Source organism: Psammomys obesus, unplaced genomic scaffold (assembly GCF_907164565.1).
Source record: "Psammomys obesus unplaced genomic scaffold, mPsaObe1.curated_primary_1811, whole genome shotgun sequence".
Taxonomy (NCBI): domain Eukaryota; kingdom Metazoa; phylum Chordata; class Mammalia; order Rodentia; family Muridae; genus Psammomys; species Psammomys obesus.
Genome location: NW_026585644.1, coordinates 33767791 through 33786730, shown reverse-complemented (window position 1 = coordinate 33786730; position 18940 = coordinate 33767791). Strand labels below are relative to the sequence as shown.

Below are 18940 nucleotides of genomic sequence, written 5' to 3'. Positions count from 1 at the left end.
TGTGTGTGTGTGTGTGTGTGTGTGTGTGTGTGTGTGTGTGTGTGTATGCTGGTGCTCTCATCACACACATGCCCCTCCCCCCCCCACGGGTGCACACATACACGCTGCAGCACATTGCCTGCCTTTATGTGGCCTCTAACTGTGGCTCTATCCTCTATTCAGGGCAGAGTGCAAGAACCAGATGAGCTACAGGGTGAGCACTCTCAGGGAAGCAGAAACTGAAGCTATAGGGAGGGGTCTTTTGTGGAACTGCTGCCGTTCCTGTCCGCGTTACCTCTACTTGAAGGCCGTGAGGGGTTGGGGCTTCTTCTTCCTCTGAGTCCCCTCCTCCAGTCCAAGGGACACAGGCTCTGCTGAGAGGCTCCAGTCTATGGAAGCACGCTCCACTCACCCCTGTGCCCCATTGGATATGCTCCCGTGAAGAACGGGATTACAGGGCCCTGGCTGTTCCTTCTCGGTCCCTGTTTGGAGACACTGCCTTTCACAAAGAGTCCAGAGGCAGACACTCAATCCCAGTCCGACTCACCCAGGCTAACCACTCTCTCTGACCCCTGCCTTCTTGGCCTTCCCAATGACCTCCACTAGCCACCCGTCTTCCTGACCATCCATCTACACCTTGTTCATGACCCAGAACAGATGAATTGGGCCTACCAGCATCTAACAGGAGTGACTTCCTGGCTCGTGTGGGCTAGTCACGCAGTCTGGTTATACCTGTGTGTTCTGAACTTGCTAACTATGGTGCCAAGAACTACAACTCAGGCAGCCTCCCTAGGACCAGGTGGCCTCGCCCAGGACCAAGCCCTTTCCAGCTGCTGCTCACAGTGCTCTCTGGTTCCTTCCTTTCCTCTCCGGAGTCCCAGGGTAGAATCCAGGCAAGCTGACTTTCTCTGCACTTGACTTTATTCAAATGATTAAATGCTTCTGTCATCATTCCTCCTCCCCAGTTCAAAACAATACTAGCTAACATTTATACAGCGCTTACTACGTGCCAGGGACTGCTCTGAGGAAGCTGATATATGTTCCTCATTTAATCTTCCAGCAATCCTATTCAGTAGGGACTATTATTATCCCCGTTTAAAGATGTAGCTGCTAAGCCACAGAGAGGTTAAAGTACTCGCTCAAGGTCACACAGCAAGTATATGGTGGAGCTGGACCCTCCCTTACACTGTCTGCAAGTGTCTGACAACGGGAAATGAGAAGAAAGGTCTCTGAGCAGCTGGGTGCGAGGTGACCAGGAGCATGCTCCTCCCGGGAGAAAGGACCCAGAGCACTCTGGCGGGAGGGTGGGGGGCATCCTGCCCACGTGGGAGTTAGTCACCACGTCCCTTGTTTGCTTGTGGCTCACTCTGGAGTGCTTTGACAGCAAGTGAGACGGGTGTCACTATCGCTCATCCCACTGCGAACCGAGGAGGCTGAGCTCTGGTGGCAATTCGGCTTGGTCAAGGTCACACTGTGCCTGGCGTGGAAACTTCCCGGGGTTGGGTGCTTGCCTGCCTGCTGCTGCCCTAGGCTGGCGTCTAGGTTTTGGTATAACAGAAATCATCCAATGAGGACTCCGGTAACTCTAGCTCTCAGTGGAGACTCTAGGGGAAGGGGTCTCATCTTGCCCGGCTCCATTCCTGGCCCAAATTGGCACGGGCACCTGGGAAGGGCAGCCGGCCAGCCACGTGCCAATGTTGCTTTAAAAATAAACCCGGGAAGAACGAGGCTTAAAAATAGCCCTGGGGATGTGTGAGCAGCTAATTACTACCGCAGCCCCCTGTCAGGGCTGCAGGGAGTGAGCTGGGCTCTGTGGTGTCTGGGCGCTGTGTCCTCTCTGCTCACATCTTCTGGTTTGTGAACCAGGGAGAGGCCTTTCCAAAGCAGCATGGGGGAGACGAGGGCCACAGAATCCTGGAGGGTCAGGCATGGGTCCCTTTCAGGGTACTCCGGATAATGTCCGTCATTTCAGAGATCAGAGAAGCAGTGAGGCTGGGCCCAATCCTGGCACTCAGGGTTGGGGCAATGGCAGTCCTAGCTGTGGCCAGGATTTCTCCCTTCCTTTCACATTGTCTTTGGGTAACACCTAAGACCTGGGAAGAGCTTCTGATGTCCTGAATCCCTTCCTTCTCTGAGAGTGGTAGACAGGAGGCTGGCGATACTAGTGACTCCTGATTTAGGACTTGTGATAACCACTTATCAACTGTTTCATTTTCCACTCAGGAAAGAGTAGAGGGTCCTGCTGGGTGTGCATTGCTGATTGCTCCCAGAGACACCCTTGGTGTCCAGTGCTGGGTGGGGTTGGACTAAATCCCAGGCTCTCTCTGTCTCAGTAGGTGGTCAAGGCAGGACCACACTTCTGCAGGTTGATATTCCCTAAGGATCTTGGATACTCTTCCCCACACCATCCCTGACAACTTGTGGATAGGGTCCAGTGACTGTGAGGGAAAGATATGGGGCCCAGTTGAAGATGCATCTGATCAAAGATGACAGGCATGCAAGCATCAAAGAGGGAAAAAAAAACAGCTTTCTCAGAGGAGGGGGGCAGAGGCTGCTGGGAGCTGACAGGAGAGGTCAAAGGACAGGGATGGTGGGGAGATGGGAGGGCACAGAGCTGGCAGGGTTGTAAGGGAGGGAGCTATGTAGGAAAAACTGAGCTGCCAGCCATGGCTGGGTGTCCCAAGCCATAAACTTGTTGGGCCTTGACATCATTTGCATAACAAACCATAATGAACCAAACGGCCACTACCCCTGGCCTCTGCAGGAGGTTTGCAAAGCTTTGGCCTGCAAACAGGAGGGGCTGCCATTCTCTTTCACCCTGCCCCACTCCTGCTTCTCTTCAAATGTGTTTCACATTTCCAATTCAGGATCTACAAGCACAGAATATCATCCACCCCCAAGGCCTTCCTTTTTTTTTTTTTTTTTGCTCCTGGAAGGACCTGTAGAACATGACACTTCATGATCATTGTCCCTTTGACCATGATGGTGACAAGTCCACCGGCTCTCCCTTTGTGGTCTCCTGCGGTCTCCCAGCATCTGTGGGCAGGATTGACTGTGCTCCCGCTCTTGCAATGCTCCTCTTGCCTTTGGGAAAGCGCTGTTCTGAAGCTCATTCCTCCTTCCCTTCCTCCATCTCACAGTCAGGGCCTTATCCACCGTGGGCAAGCCCTTTATCAGTAAGCCACACCCCCAGCCTGTGGGATTCCACGATAGTGTTTCTTTCTGTAGCCCAGGCTGGCCTCCACCTCTCAAGCCTGATTCCACCTCCCGCTGCTGGAAGATTCCAGGAATCTGCGCCAGCACCCTCCGCCCTCTGGCCTTTCTTGCTTGATCTCCCTCTCTTGCAGGAAGGCTGTTTCTAGTTGCTCTCATGCAGCACCTGGCTTTCAGTATTATTTCTATTTCCTGAGTTTCTAGCCTGGCTTTGATTTCTCCGTTAGTGGCAGGCTTGCCTTCACAGGTTTGTTGAAAGATTAATCAGGATGTCTCCAACTGCAGCCTTGAGTCTCTTTCAAAAACCTGTGACTCTCCAGCTTCATTTTTTTTTTTTTTTTAAATCTGAGAAGTGATCAGCCTCCACCCGTTACTCAAGTCAAAGACCCAGGACCAGGCCTGTTTGTTCTATTTCCCTCTAATTCCCACAAGCTTATCTCTTTCCCCTATGAAGACATCTTTCCCCATCCTAAGTCCCATCTACACTGCTTCCCAAACAGCCCTAAATGGGGCAGTAAGCATCACCTCCCCTGATAGTCCCTGGTCCAGTCACAGCTCTTCCTCGTGAGCTATACACTATAGCTGGCCCAACTTGGACGGAATGATTCTGTACGGTTTTAATTTTTTAAGTATTTATTTTTTACACACGTATGTATAGTGTGTGTGTGTGTGTGTGTGTGTGTGTGTGTGTGTGTTTGCAACTTTCGACCATGTGTGCACAGTCGTGTGTGCCCTGTTTCACGTGTGGAGGTCAAAGAACAACCTGTGGGAGTCGATACTCCCCTTCTGTCATGGAGCTGGGTCATCAGGCTTTGTGGCAATCACCTTTCCCTGATGAACCATCTCTCCAGGCCAAGATGAGGCTTCTTCATTACAACAACATTTAGTTTCTAGGTTCTGCTTCCCCTAAAATACCCAGGAGATCGGGGGCTGCTTTTTCCTGTGGCCAGTCTCTGGGGTCCAGGACAGTCCCGGATGTGTAGATGATGTTTGCAATAACCAGGTGGATGGAGAAATGACCGTGTGGAATGTGGGATGAGTGAAGAAAGTCAGGATGCCTGGCTTTGTCCATCCCACCCCCTCCTGTTCTTCAGCTCTACCTTATCTCATCCGGAGGAGGGGAAGGTTGGGTGGAATTACTAGTGTGCAGAGAATCTGAAGGACCCCAGGGATTCCTAGGATGCTCTGCCTAGCCCATCTGAGCCTCTATGCCTTAATAAAGCCAAGCCAGCCACTCCCGTCCCTATCTCAGCACGAGATGGAATGAGTGTTAGGATAGACTCCACAGGTCCTTGCACCTCTTCACAAGCTTTCTGACACCATAAACCACTGGGAGGGCTCAAGGGACTGGGGTCTCTGGGTGGAGCTGTGAAGATTGGCCCGTCAGCAAAATGTCAGCTTCCAGGGCCTTGGAGGCTTTGGAGTCATCCCATCATCTGGATGGCAGGACTGGTCATCTGTTCACACCCTGGGGTGTCTGTGGCTGAGAAGACTCTGCAGCTTTCCCCCTGGCCACCGGGTCAGAAGGCACTGACAGGGGTCAGCAGGCTCCTGGCACCAGGCTGTTGAGGCCCCTGGAGGAGCTGACAGCCTAGAGCACCTCCCCTTCCCTTTCCGGTGGGAGGCTTCTGCATTCCAGTGGTCCCATGGGCTGGGGCAGTGGCCTCTCTCTGCTGATAAGCTGGACACTGGCCACAGCTAGAATAATTCTCTTTCCAGAAAGGGGTGACTTGGAGGTCCTGTGTCGAACTCTTTTCTTGGGACTGGCTAGAGAGGAAGTCCTTCCGGGGCCTGGGCACTATGGGGTGAAGTGGGGACAAGAGCTTAATCCTGGGCAGTGTGCTTCCCTGGAGGATGCTGGGAAGGGAGGCCAGGTAGGTCCAGCAGAGACTGACTGAACTGTTAAGACTCTTGAACTTCTCCCAGCCTTAGACTTCACAGGCAAAGCCAGGGTCACGTGAGACTTGCTTCAAGTCTTACAGCCACCAAGAAACAGGCACAGTGGAGGGACCACTCTCACTCTCAAGGTCCCCTCTGTCATTTGAGATGACCTTATCATCCCCTGCGCCTCTAATTTCCTCAGCTGCCCAAAGCTAAATTCTTCCCCCCAGTTCACAGAGGAGGCATGCCTGCCTGTGGGCCCACTGAGTAACCCTGTGGGGACAAGAAGACAGCAGGAAAATGAATGTGTGGGACTCTGAGGGCATCGAGCAGAGGGAAGGATCCCTGCACCCACGTTCTAGATACATTCTCTCTGGCCTGGCCTGAAGGAGGCCCGGGAGAGGGACTCCTGCTCTCGAGCCCTGGGCTTCCTCTGATCCTGGCAGTGGAAAGTCCATGACTTAGAGGGTCAGCCGTTTGTTCTCTGTTGGTGGGGCCTGGGCTGTGCTGACCACCTCCACCCCCCTACCCCTGGGCTTGTTTGAAGGTCAGGCTAAGAGCAATAACTGAGAAGGAGGGAGAGGCACAGGCTGTCCCCAGCCCTCTGAGATTGCTTAGTCTGTTCTAACGCAGGGGAAGTTGAACGTGTGTGTGCGTGTGTGTGTGCAACACACATCCAACAACTCCTGCCCACTCTGCCACTCGACTCACCCTACAAGTATTGCCTTAGAGCTCACAAGGTTTCTCCTTGGCTACACTTCAGTGTTTCTTAGATGCTAAGGAAACCAAGAAAGCAAACTAACTTCTGTGGCTGGCGGGAGCGCCCAGCTGCCCAGGGACAGAATGCTGTCCCTAAGAAAGTCTCTACTCTTTCCAGCTACAGACTCCCATTACCTGGGAGTCTTAAAACACAAGCCTCAGCCAGACATGGTGGTACACGCCTTTAATTCCAGCACTCGGGGAGGCAGAGGCAGGTGGATCTCTATGAGTTCGAGGCCAGCCTGGTCTGCAAAGTGAGTCCAGGACAGCCAAGGCTACAAAGAGAAACCCTGTCTCAAAAAACAAAACAAAATCAAAACCTAGCCTCACCTAGCCAGGTGGCGGGCCTGTGATTCCAGATACTTAGGAGTATGGGGTAGGGGGATTTTGACTTCAAAGCCCATCTGAACTACAGAGTGAGATCAAGGCTAGCCAGGGCTGTCTATTGAGACCCTGTCTGAAAATAAAATCAAACCTCAAGTTTAGGTAAAGCAAAAACATGGCCAAGCAGTACAGAGTTCAGTGGTAGACTACCAGACTGGCCACAGGTGGTTCTAGGTTCAGGCCACAATATGGCAGAGACCATAATAAGGCCACATGAACAAAATAGGAATGAACTCTCAGGATATGGGCTCATACCACAGCTCTGGCCCCAAGAACTGGGGTAGCCTTCCTACATTGTACCTGTCTTCTTCTCACAGGGGGGCAAGAACGTTGCCCAAGTCACCCTCAGCACTCTTGTTCAGTGGCTCCTTTTAAGGAGTGTCAATTAACCGTCCCCTGTTCAGTGGGATGGCCTTTACAAATGCATGTCTGAGACGGCCTCCCACAACACTGTTCATTGTCTTCCATAGACCAACATGTGTCTGTGTGAGGTCCACATTTCTGTGGGAATGACCCAACCCCAGCTGTGGCCTAGGGCACAGGACACTTGTATCCTGGGAGAAGGGGTCAGGTCAAGGTTGGGAGGTCTGCTGGCCCTGCCATCACTCACTACGGAGTCAAGTCCAGCCTTTCTGCTGGTAAAGTAGGATAAAGGTGCCCGCAGCTTGGGCTGATGTGAGGCTTGGTTGTGATGGAGTCCTGCACATGTAGAACCCGGCCCTGTCTGCCGCTTGACAACCAGGGCAATGTTCCAACCAAGGGTATGTTCCCTTCCCAGGCCTCAGGACCTTGTCTGTAAAATAAAGTTAGAAGCACCTCCTTCTGGGGCAATTGTGAGGTCTGGGTGAGGTGGCATATACAGAGCACCCCATTCAGGCTACGGAAATGGAGGCAAGCTCTGGGAGAGAGCTTGAGGGCCCTCAGCTCTTAGAGCTCTATGGAACATCCAAAAGCAGAACTGTCTGTTGCATGGATAGCGGGACGGTTCTTGCCTGAAACGCTCTTGTCAACACCCATACCCTGGAGAGCCTCCCTGAAAGGGCAAGGAGACTAGGCTTTTTCTGAAGGAGAAGGCTGTCTCCATCTGGGAACCTGATGTCTCTCTCTCTCCAGGCTGTCCCATGGGGCTTGACAGTTTACAGGTCTGAAGAAAGAGCCCTGATGATCCTGCGACCCACAGACTGAAATGTGACTTTGCAGATGGGTCTGAGGTGGCCATTTCAGAATTGGAGCCACGGCCAGGAGAGAGCCTGCAGATTGATGAAAAAGGTCATCGAGCCCACGGCGAGCTTCAGAACTCACAGCTGAAGTCAAGCAGGGAATGCCCGGGGTCAAGGAATGTGGATGAGGGAACGACATACAGGAGAGGAAGGGGAGGCTTGGAGCAGGACTCTGGGACCCTGCAGGAAACTCCTGTACCGTGTTGGATGACATCAGGCCCTGCAGCTCGGTGCATCCCCGTGGACTTCTGGCCTGACCTCCAGAGTGGACTTTTGGTTGAGAAGAAAGACTGTGCAAGAGGAGGGGGTGCACGCAGTGCTGGCCAGAGACTGGCTGAGGGCTGCTGGGTAAGCAGGCTGAACTGAAGGGCTTGAACTCTCACCCACAGGTTTAGCTGGGTGAGAGGTTTAACTAGGCACCCACTGGTCAGAACACAGGCCAAAGCCACCAGTTAGCCATCCCTCACCGGCACGGCTTGTCAAATCAAAGCCACCCATCGGCCTCTAGAGCAGTGGTTCTCAACCTGGGGGTCGAGACTCCTGAGGGGCTTTCAAGTGACCCTTTCACAGGGCTTCCCTAAGACCATTGGAAGACACGGCTATTTGCGTTACAATTCGTGAGAGTAGCGAAACTACAGTTATGAAGTAGCAATGAAAATACTCTTATGGTTGGGGATCAGCACATGAGACACTGTAGTAAAGGGCCTCAGCATTAGGGAGGTTGAGGACCGCCGCTCCAGAGCCTTGGGTGACCTGTTCCTGGACACCCCCCCCTCACCTTGCTCTCTGAAGGTCACACTGTCAGTCCGCAACCCCAAAGCCCCACTCAGCATTTACCATCCCTGCACCCCTGGAGACCCCAGGCCCATCTGAGGGACTGTCTTTGGAGTCAGCACACGTACCAGTCAACTTGGACTTCCCAGAACTCTAAGAGACCCCAGCTCCTTGAGGAAGCATCTGCAAAAGCTGTCTGCTCCTGTGGGATTTCGTATGTAGCCTGGCATATAACCTCAGGAGATGTCAGTGGCTTTTAATACACCAAAGAGGGAAAGCCAAAGCCGGTGAGCCAGTTTTATTTGGAAGGGGTCTCTAATTCCACTCTGGCTGCCCAAATGTTCCCAGGGGAACAAAGACTCAAAGCATCTCTGGGTAGGGATGAAACTTAAAAGCGGGTCATCATCGCATCTACTAGTCTAACACATGTGCAGTGTGATGGTCCTAGAGCCAAAGCCCCCAGTTCTTCGAGCGCCGGCCTAGGGACTGCTAGGAAGGTAAATGTGATTTCAGCTCACATTTGCAGTCCAACATAATCAGTTGACTTTGAGTTAAAGGAGCACAGGCTAGCTCTAGGTTATGACGGAGGACTATCTCTTCTCCCAGGTAGCCTGCCCAGGTCTGACTCAACCACCAGAAAGACCTTCTGGATTAGCTGAAGAAGGCATTTGTCCCCGAACATGGGACATCTCTCCATCCATGAAAGGAGCAATCACACACTGGGGGCACTTCCAGCCTGACTTTTGTGATGCCATGCCCTGTAGATTCAGCCTTACCAGCCCACCGTTTCGCCCTGTGAGGTAGGTCCTTGCCTGTTCATGCTTCATCTGTACCTTCTGTTGGTTCTGTTTCCCTGACTGAAGCCTGCCGGATGCGTGGTGGTGGTGGTTGTGGTGGTGGCGGCAGTGGCAGGGGATGGGGATAGGGTCGGGTGGGGCGAGTGTGTGCGTGTGGGTGGCGGAGCTTTTACCACATGCACAGCTAATGTCTTCCATGCTCCTTGGGGTGGGAGCTCACCACCTCTTGAGGCACAGAAGCTATCTTTCTCTAATTTCCACAAGCTTCTTTCTGCTGGTGTGTGGTCAACCCCACGGATCTACTCAGAGCAAGTCTGGTCCTTTCCCTTGTCATAGCCTGGCAGGGATATGAAGGGGAAATTTTTTTTCTTCATGGCCGTCTGTCCTGCAGGTTTTTTCTTGGGGGTGGGGCGGGCCAACTCCATGCAATCTGGAGTTATCTTGGATCAGGAACCTTAGTTGAGAAAATGTCTCCATCAGATTGCCCACAACCATGTCTGCGGGGCATTTTCTTGATTAATGATTGACATGGGCAGGCCTAGCTGCCACTCCTAGGCAGCTGATCCTGGGGTGTGTAAGGAGAGCTAACTGTGCAAACCAGGAGATGCAAGCCAGTAAGCAGCCCTCCGGCATGGTCTCTGTTTCAGCTCCCGGCTCCAGGTTCCTGCCTTGGGTTCCTGCCTGTGGCTTCGCTCGGCGACAGATCTGAAGGCCAAATAACCTTTCCTCACCAGGCTGCTTTTGATCATGGTGTGTGCCACAGCAACAGAAGCGCCTTCATTTAACATGCTGCTTTGTCCTCCAACTGATTCCCCAGGTTATCAATGTCCCTCTAAAGTCTGCAAACACAGGTGACCTACTGGGCTGAGAAAAATATTTGTGTGTGTGTGTGTGTGTGTGTGTGTGTGTATTGTATATACGGCCGCCTGCATTTTACACCATATTGTTGCAATGAGGCTGAGCGTCTTGAGAGGCCATGGGACAGGACTTCTCAGGCTTTTCCTACCTGGACCCAGCCCAGGGGAGGCCGGGCTCCTTTTCACTGAGGAAAGGATTCCCCAGCTGCTGCTCCTAAAAGGCGATTGTGCTGCGCTGCCCTTGGGGACATTGGGCAGTGCTACAGGCTCCCAAATCCACATGTTCAAACCCAATCTCCACCATGTTGACGTCTGGAGGAGGGGCTTTGGGCAATGAGGATGGAGTCCAAGGCACTAGTGGCCTTGTAAAAAGAGACAGGCCTGTCTTCCTCTCTCTTTGGTGGAGAAGCTAGGGCTAGGTCTGTGACCTCAGTTACTCAGAGGAAGGAGGATTACAGGCCTGAGGTCTCCCTGGGCTGCTCAGCAAATTCAAGGCTATTCAGTGTAATTTGGTTACCCTGTTTCAAAAGTAAAAATAGGGGCTGGGGAGATGGCTCAGAGGTTAAGAACACTGGCTGCTCTTCCTGAAGGTCCTGACTTCAATTCCCAGCAACCACATGGTGGGTCATAACCGTCTATAATGCTATCTGGTGCCCTCTTCTGGCCTGCAGGAGCAGCTGCAGGCAGAACACTGTATACATAATAAATAAATCTTTTTTTTTTTTTTAAAGTAAAAATAGATCCCAGGAGCTAGTGCCTCAGTAGAATACTTTGCTTGCATGGGTGAGGCCCTACATTCAATCCTTGGGTTGCGCAGGCAGGGGAGAGGTCAACTAAAAACCAGGAAGCAGGAAACACACCATTCCTTATCGAACACCCAATCTTTGGGCACCTTGCTTTGGGATTTCTCAGATACCAAAAACTGTGAGAAATAACTGGGTGTTTGGCAGCCACATGAAGTCTGTCGCCATTTTGTTTTCTAAGAGCTCTGGCACAGACCAAGACAGGCAGAGGTCAGGAGGGAGAAACCAGCTTTTCATTGGTATTTAATTCTCTATAGATCTCAGGCGTTTGTGTGCACATGTATGTGTGTGCATGCATTTGTGTGTGTACAGAGGGGAGGGAGGAGATTCTTAGCGAACAAGGGCTAGCAGACTACTGGTTGCCAGTAACCCCACAGGGTAGGCCTTTCATTACTTCCCTGTCTCCTGCTTCTGTGCTCTCCCTTTCCCCATCCCCAGTCCAGCTACTGCATGTGGTTCCTGGGCTCCACATCTGGTCCCAGTGGAGTGAGGCTCAGCTTCTCTGAGCCCCAGGGAAGCGTGTCTAGCCGCCAGGTCCCATCCTATGGGCTTCTCAGTCTCTTAGAAGCGCAGGCCCCGCTGCGTGGTATTCCAGAAGCCAGGCTTTCGGGTTCTTTGGGTCTTTGCTTCCCCAGGGGTGGGTGCTGCCACCAGCAGGAGAAATGCAAGTCTGTAAACCCTCCAGCTCCCCAGCTGCTGTGCGGCCACTGCTGTCCCTCCGCTATCTTTCCTACAGAACGAGTTTAGGGATAACTTTTGCTGTTGCCTCTTTATCTTTTGCTTCCGGGATCAAACCCAGACCCTTGGGCGTCCAAGTGCTTGACTACTGAGCCACATCTCTGAACTTTGTTCGCTTGCTTGTTTATTAAAATTTCTGCTGGTGTGCACATTTACCTTCGGGAGAAGAGGGCAGAGGGCTGGCCGGCTGGCTCATTCCTTCAGCATGGGGGCTGCCACTTCGGCAGACTTCCTTTTTTGCCCCATGAGCTGCTTCATTGGTAATCCCCCACCCCTCTCCGACACATGATTCATTCCCTCTTCTGCCTCTTTCTCCAAGACAAAATGCCACTTGAGAAGGAGATCTGACCCCGGTGTGGGATTCGGATAACCTTTGTCATGACTCCAGAAATGTGTTGTGTTCCAAACCACGAGGTTGACGGGTGTCATTCCATGTCTGTGTATATTTCTGGAATCTTTGTATTACTTACAGTTAATTCAATTTTAAGCAGTGTGGCTCATGGATCCCTAGCATCCGTGTCCCTTGGGGCTTGTTGCAATGCAGACTCTCAGGCTGTGCTTCAGAGAAAGCAATTGATTCAGAATCTGCATTTAAATCAGAGTGCCCAGGGCCAGCCCATCACTGGACAAGCACTGAGTTAGGGAAGCCCTAGGTGAAGCCTGACTCCATGGAGATGAGAAACCAGATGCTCGATAACTCCCTAGGGAGAGGTCTGCCTTGATGGGTGGGAATGGGGTGGGGGAGGGAGACAGAGAGACAGAGACAGAGAGCTGGAGTCCTAGGCACCATGCTCATCTACTACTTTTCATTCCCTTTTAAAGGGACTTTGATGTGTTATTAAAGGAAACAGAAGTGGGTACAGGGATGGTAAGAAACCCCTTTGTCTCCTTGGGTCTCTCTGAGTTCAAGGCCAGTAGCCTGGTCTACATAGTGAGGTCCAGGACAGCCAGAGCTAAACAGGGAGACTTTGTCTCAACAAACAAACAACAAACAGAAACCCCTTTTGTGAAGAGTGAGGATGGAAAAACAGCCTTGGCTTGGCCCCACCAGAGAGGGGCCACCAGACCAGAAGGCATCCTGCCCTCTCAGGCACAGCTAAGGCACACTAGCAAACAAGGAAGTGAAGAATTGGCTTGTGGCAGTTGCCAGGGCCTGGGAAGCTTCAGGTGAGGGGCAGGTCTCTGGAGACCCCTGGCAGCTGTCCAAGCACAGGCAGTTTCTCAACATCGAGAGAGCATGCGTGGCCTGGGAGGTGGCAGCGGCGGCAGCTGGGTGCTCAACTGCTCACTGTGCTGCCACGACAGGCATTTGTCATGTGGCTCTCAGAGGACCAGAGGCTATCGGAGGGTCAGAAAACAGGGCTCCAAGCCCAGCTCTGATGCTAACTGTGTAACCTTTAGCAAGGCCCTTCACGAGTCCTGTGAGCACACACAAAAAGGCTTGAGCTAATTCCACTTTGGGCAAAGCGCTCTGTGTAATAGTCCCACTGCCCTGCATTCACCCTGGCACCCATGCTCTACCCTACACCAGATTCACACAGAAGAAATCACAAGAGTCTCCATGGGAGGGATGGCTCTCAGAAAAGATATCGTACCATACCATACACATACCATACGCATACAGGCCTGGCTGGGAAGGGGGTGAGTTCTGGGGCTGACATTTATTTCTGTAGTGTCTTAGGCAAATTTCCAAATCTCTCTGAGCAGGGCAGTGTGGGAACGCCGGTGGGGAATAGCAGGCAGGCAGCGCCTGGCCTGTTGCAGACACATGTCAATTTCCTGAGCCCAAGGCCAGGATGCAGGGTGGGAGAGGAGCTGTCTGCCCCGGGTCCTCTGCAGAGGTTTGCCTAGACTGGCAAGATCATGGCCTCTGTTAGCTCTCCCCTGGCTACCGGCTGGCCATGGGGAAATGATTTTCAGTTTTTGAAAATTATTATAAAATCGACTCGCAGACCCATGGTTTGTGCTGCCAGCTGAAAGCTGTTTATAGTGGTGATCCACATTACATTCATCTGTGCTTGTTTATGTTTTCCTTTGAAAATACTTATTGTGTTTGTCCTGTCCCCACTGTGGCCAGTTGTGTGTCTGCTATTTCTGGCCTATCCTCGCCTCCGCTCCCTCCAACACCTCCAGCTCCCCACTGGAACGCGTGGGAACCAGATGGGCAAGCAGGAGGACCTCTGTTGAAATGTACCCACTCTCAGATGAGGAAACTGAGGGCCATAGAGAGCCAGGAACTGATCTGGGTGGAACTAGATTTTTTTCTTTTTCTGCCTTGCTCCAATCTGTTACAGGGTCTTCTAGCACAGGGACCTTCACTCTTCCTCGCTAATTTTCTGATGGTCTGTCTGTCTGCTTAGAGGGGGTGGCATAGTCCTTGAATCTGCATATCAGGCAGACTCCAGACACATTGAAGGAAAGGGGGATTCCAGGTCAGGCTCTTGGGAGACTAAGACAAAAGGATGCAGCAACTTCCTAATCCTGTCCTCCTCCAACCCACCCACCCCTGCTTCACTGACCCTATTTGTTAAGAAGGTAGCTTTGCCATGGTAACCCTGAAGAGACAGAGCAGTTCCCTCCATGGGAGAAGGCAGACTCCATGAACAGTAACATTAACGATAGTAAACATTACAGATACTATTATCGACTCTACCAGGCGCGTTCTTTGCATGGAAGTATTATTTCCTGCTGATAATTTCATTCTCATTTTATAACTGACAAAAACGAGATCTGAAAGACTTATTGGCTTTGCCGGGACAGGGTAGGAGATAGAAGGTGGGATGAGCTGAAGCCAGGAGCTCTGGTTGCCACGTGAGGGCTTGTGGAGTGGCTAGCCTGTAGGTGGGGAGCGAGGCACTGCTGAAAGGTGCGTGGTGTGGGCACGGCGGGCCGGTCATGGCTCTGTAACCTTGGGCAAGTTACGGACCTCTTTGAGTGGTTGGATGCTCCCTAATATCACCTCTCACTCTTTTATTATAGGGCTCTGTGGTTTGGGAAGTGGCAGGCCACCTCTGGGAAGGATATGAAAGGCACAGTTTCCCTCTGGGGCCACCTGCTTGAATTCAGTCCCAGGGTCACCATGCTGCGTGGTGAGCCACAGCAGGCTGTGCCCAGCAGGGGTCGGGCTAGGAGCCAGAAAGCAACGACACAGGCTTCCTGTCAGGGCTCCACCGGCAGATCAGTCACCTGGTCTCTTGTTGCCTTAGAGCCAGAAAGATTCCCAGGCCTGCCTTGGGAGAACCAGCACCTGTGAGCCTGACACAGCCTCTGGAGCACCCAGGTGCCAGGTACAGATCTGTCTCTTGGGCCGTTAGGCGATGGGAGAACAGCAAGCTGTAACAAGAAGCTCCCTTCTTCTGAGATGCTTGGCTAGGGTGGGCCAGCTTGGATGTCTTGGTGCTGTGTGACCCAAGGGTCTGGGCTGGGTTTGAGATGGAGAAAGAAACTGCTGGCAAGAGCCAGATAGGCCTGTGGAGTCTGCACAGGTGCTCTACTGTCAAGCTCTGAGGCCACGAGTGAGTGGCTGACTTAAAGCCTTCCATTGCTTAGCTGAAAAGTGGGGGTAATAAGGTCAGTGTTGAAGGACTGGCAGGACTTAACGAGAGAATACAAATGAAGTGTCCGGGTAGAGCCTGCCAGAGCGTAGATAATAAAGGAAGGCTGCCATTATATTGTGGCTACTGTGGCAATAAAAATAGCACCATGGAGCTCAGTGGTGGAGTGCCTGCCTGCCTAGCATGCAAGAGGTCCTGAGTTCCATCTCCAGCATTGCGAAACAAATAAATAGAACTAAACAAGTAATAACAGGTAAAGAGGCACCGGGGGTCTGGGAGTCAGATTTTGCACACCCCCCCCCGTGTGACTCCTATTCCCCCTTCTCTGTAGGAGGGGACCATGGCACCAGCTGATCCCCAGGCCCCTTTCCTGCTCTGGCTCTGACAGCTTTGGGCTATGAATAGAGGGGGCTGGGGCCTGGAGGAGTTTGATGACTCAACAGCTAGGGAGGGCGAGGTTTCCCAAGGAAAGAGTTTCCATTTGTGTCTGGTGAACTTGGGGAGCAGGGAAGGAAGGGTTCCCTAGCTGTGAGGCCAGGGATGAGGGGGTGGGAGTGGAGAATGTGACTAACCAGGTGAATGACTAAGTCGGACCCTGCTGACCTTCAACCAATCAGGGCTGCTCGTGAGCATCCTGCAAGTTGGCATCGCTGGGCACTTGGTAGTTCTGCCAGGCCTGGCTGGGCCTGGGCTTCATAGCATATGGAGGCAAAGGAAGCAGCCAAGAGCCCAGCGGGGACACAGCCCTGGGTATGGAGTTAGAAGCCCCAGCTTCCCATTCTGAGATTGCTGCCCAACAGCCTGGTGGCTCTGGGCAGGACGTACCTTCCCTTCCCTCACCTTTACCCACTGCTCTAACAAAGCTAAGAATCTCTGCCCTGGTCTTGTACACGCACTGATTTGTGAAGGCTGAAATCCAACCAAGTGATAACACCATTGTGGCCACTAGATGCTGGGTGAATGAGAGGCTCTTTCACTGACCCCAGTCTTTCCCAGTGGGATTGGCCACAAGATGGTCCCAAGGAGGCAGATGGGTCTGGAGGAGGCTAACAACATTCTCACATACAGCCCCTCCCAGGCACCCTATCACCACCCCAAGACAGCTTCTGGCTAGGTGGCAGAGCTGAAGCGAGAGGTGACAAGAAGCTAGGGATGGTTGAGTGGGGTAGGAAGTAGGACTTGCCAGTCTAAGATGGCATCTCCTTCTTGACCAGCACTGTATAAATACCAGCAGAAGGGTGCTCCGTGCCAGCTCCAGCTCTTAGCATCCATCTAGGTAAGAACCATGGACAAACTGGAAGGCAACAGCAGGGTTGGAGGGGAAGGGTAGTGCCTGTCCATTTGTGCACACATTAAACCCACCAATAGCATTCTCTACTGCTCATGGCTGTTGGGCACCATGCTAGCTCTCAGGAGCACAGAGATAGGATTTGCCTACATGGACATCAACACAGCAGCATGGTGAAAAAGACAAACCAAAACACACTCCTTAAGATGTAAATCAGTGTTTAAAAGCACCCAGTCTGGGTCACTTAGGTAATCCTGCCAGTAAATTCTACTAGTCTTCAAGAGCAGTGGTCCTGTGAAACTTGAGTTTGGGGTGGGTTTAAACTGGACCTAGAAGGCTAGCTTGGGCAGCAAAGGGAAGGCAGGAGAAAAGGTGTGTTGGGTATAAACAGGTGAAGTCTTCTCTAAGAGGTGATTTGGAGGCTCTAGAAGGAGGTCATCCAAGCAAGAAGTAAGGAGTAAAGTCGAACATGAAGGCAGAGCCAGGGCAAGGAGCATGGGGCACTGAGGAGCAACGTGGGCTTTGGTGACGGGGCCAGGGACAGCCGTGCTTTGGGAGTTTTGTTTTGTTTTCTGGAAGCATTGTCCGTGGGATGCTATCTGCTGTGGGGATGAGGCTGAAAGCAAGGAAGTCATCTGGGAGGTTACTGTGAAGCTGAAGAAATGGGGACTTAGAGGAAAGTTGCACTGATTGGGGAATTGGTGTGGGAAGGTAGACAGAGGTGTACACAGGACCCCCTTCTGATTTACAGATCCTAACCTGCTGTGAAAGCCAGGCAGGTGGCAGTGGGATGTGGCGGGAAGGGACCCAGACCAAACCTGCCCTTTGGGTAGGTAGTGTCTGGGCGTACTCCCTCCACGGATGGACAGCAGCAGAGCCTCAGAACAGAATTCTGCAGTGGCTAGAGAGTGTCCAGCTCTGTCTTTTATCCGCTTCCACTCCTGTTGACTCCCAGGAAAACACTGCCATCTTGTTACAGGTTTTGCCAAATGGCAATGAGTCCCTGGGAGTTCGGCCAAGGCAGGGGGTGGGGGTCAGGATGAGAAGGAGTGGGGAAGATGGAGGAAACAGCTCCTGGAGGCATCCCAATGGCTCGGGGGAAGGTAGGGTCCCAATCTCAGAGTCCAAGCACGTCAGGGCTGGGAAGAGCCCTTGACATCATTTTGGCCAACCTCTACATGTTTGGGACATGAGCCCAAGATCCAGGCAGGAGAGGGGACTTGCCCAAGGTCGGTCATGCAGAGGGTTAGTGATAGAGCTGGGCTGCAACCACAGGGTCCTAGGAGTGGTTAAGGTGTGTAAGCCTGGCTGGACACTTCAGCGACATGGTGAAGGGCCTGGCTGGAGATGCCTTTCCTGACAGCCATCTATTCGTGCCTCTCTCTCTCTCTCTCTCTCTCTCTCTCTCTCTCTCTCTCTGTGTGTGTGTGTGTGTGTGTGTGTGTACCTGTGTGCCATGTTCTCATAGGATCCGGGTGTGCGTGTGGCCTCCTATAGCATGATCTGCCCTGGCCTTGGAAAAGAAGTGGAGCCATTCCTGTGAGGTGACTGTTTTACTGGGACACCGGGGAAGAATGCTAACAGGACCGAATCTGAATTCCAGTCTCTCTGCTCTGCTGCCCTCAGAGAATTACAGGCCCTGTCTGGTGCGGCCCAAACTCACACACCCACACCCACACCCACACGGACACAGGCACCCCACCCCCCTCCCCAGCAGCACTCAGTCGCAGTTAGAGAGTGGCCCCGCGTGTCGCGGAGTGCAGCGTTCCCGCATCTCCATGCCTCCCCAACGCCCAGCAGGTGTGGACACCCGGGTGCCCAAGCCCAGCGGCAGGGACATGGAGGAGTGGCGCGCTCCTGGGATGCTCACTCTGGGTGCCCAGCCCCAAGGCCTAGCCCGGCCACACCCCTCCTCCCGAGCCTTGGCCGGCCGCTCCTGTCCCTCTCACACACTTGAGTCCCCTGGGGTCCTCGCACAGCCCTGCAAGGCCAAGTTAGGGTTGGTCGGGCTGGAGACAGGTCGGAGTCAGGGGTCCCCGCAGAGCAGACACTCCGGGCTGAGCCCCGGGTCGCTGAGAGCGCGCGGGTTCGGCGGCCCGCCCCGCTCCGCAGGGACCCCCCTCAGCCGCGGGCGGCTCCCCAGCATGCCGGGTCCCCGCCCCCGTCCCCTCCGGCGCGGCGAGTGTAGTTACCGATGGTGGTGATGACGGTGATGGCGAAGTAGAAGGAGCCGGCGAAGCGCCACTGCACGCCGGCCTTGTGCGGCTTGAGGCGCAGCACGACGCGCTCCAGCTCCTCGTAGCCGCCCTCGCTGAGGTTGTAGCGCGCCCGCAGCTCCAGCTGCCGCAGCTCCAGCCTCTGCCGCTCGATCATCTCCGGCTCCGACTCCAGCGCGTCGAACACCGCGGCGCCCACCAGCAGGTAGGTGAAGGTGCACACGATGAGAGCCAACGTGCGCACATTCTGCCGCTTCATCGTCCCTCCCGGGTCGTTGCCGGCCCTCCGGCGTCTCCGGCCCCGGCCCCGGCCCCGGCCCCGGCCCCGGCCGCCGCCGTTGCTCCTGCTCCGGAGGCGGCCTGGGGCATGGCTGCGCTCGCGGATCTCCACGCCGGGCACCAGCTCCGCACCCCGGGGCCACCGCCGCCGCCGTTGCCGGCCGCCGCGGAGCTGTCCCTTCAGCACCACCCACCGCC

General features: G+C 53.6%; 1 protein-coding gene across 1 annotated transcript in view; it reads right to left on the bottom strand.

The window, feature by feature from the left end:
• Window positions 1-18885, bottom strand: part of Kcnk3 (potassium two pore domain channel subfamily K member 3) — a 37426-nt gene extending 18541 nt beyond the window's left edge. Inside the window, exon 1 of the mRNA XM_055626492.1 lies at window positions 18440-18885. Within this exon, the coding sequence (XP_055482467.1) occupies window positions 18440-18722 (283 nt within the window). The 5' untranslated portion in view covers window positions 18723-18885. The remainder of the gene's footprint in view (window positions 1-18439) is intronic.
• Window positions 18886-18940: the final 55 nt, after the last annotated feature.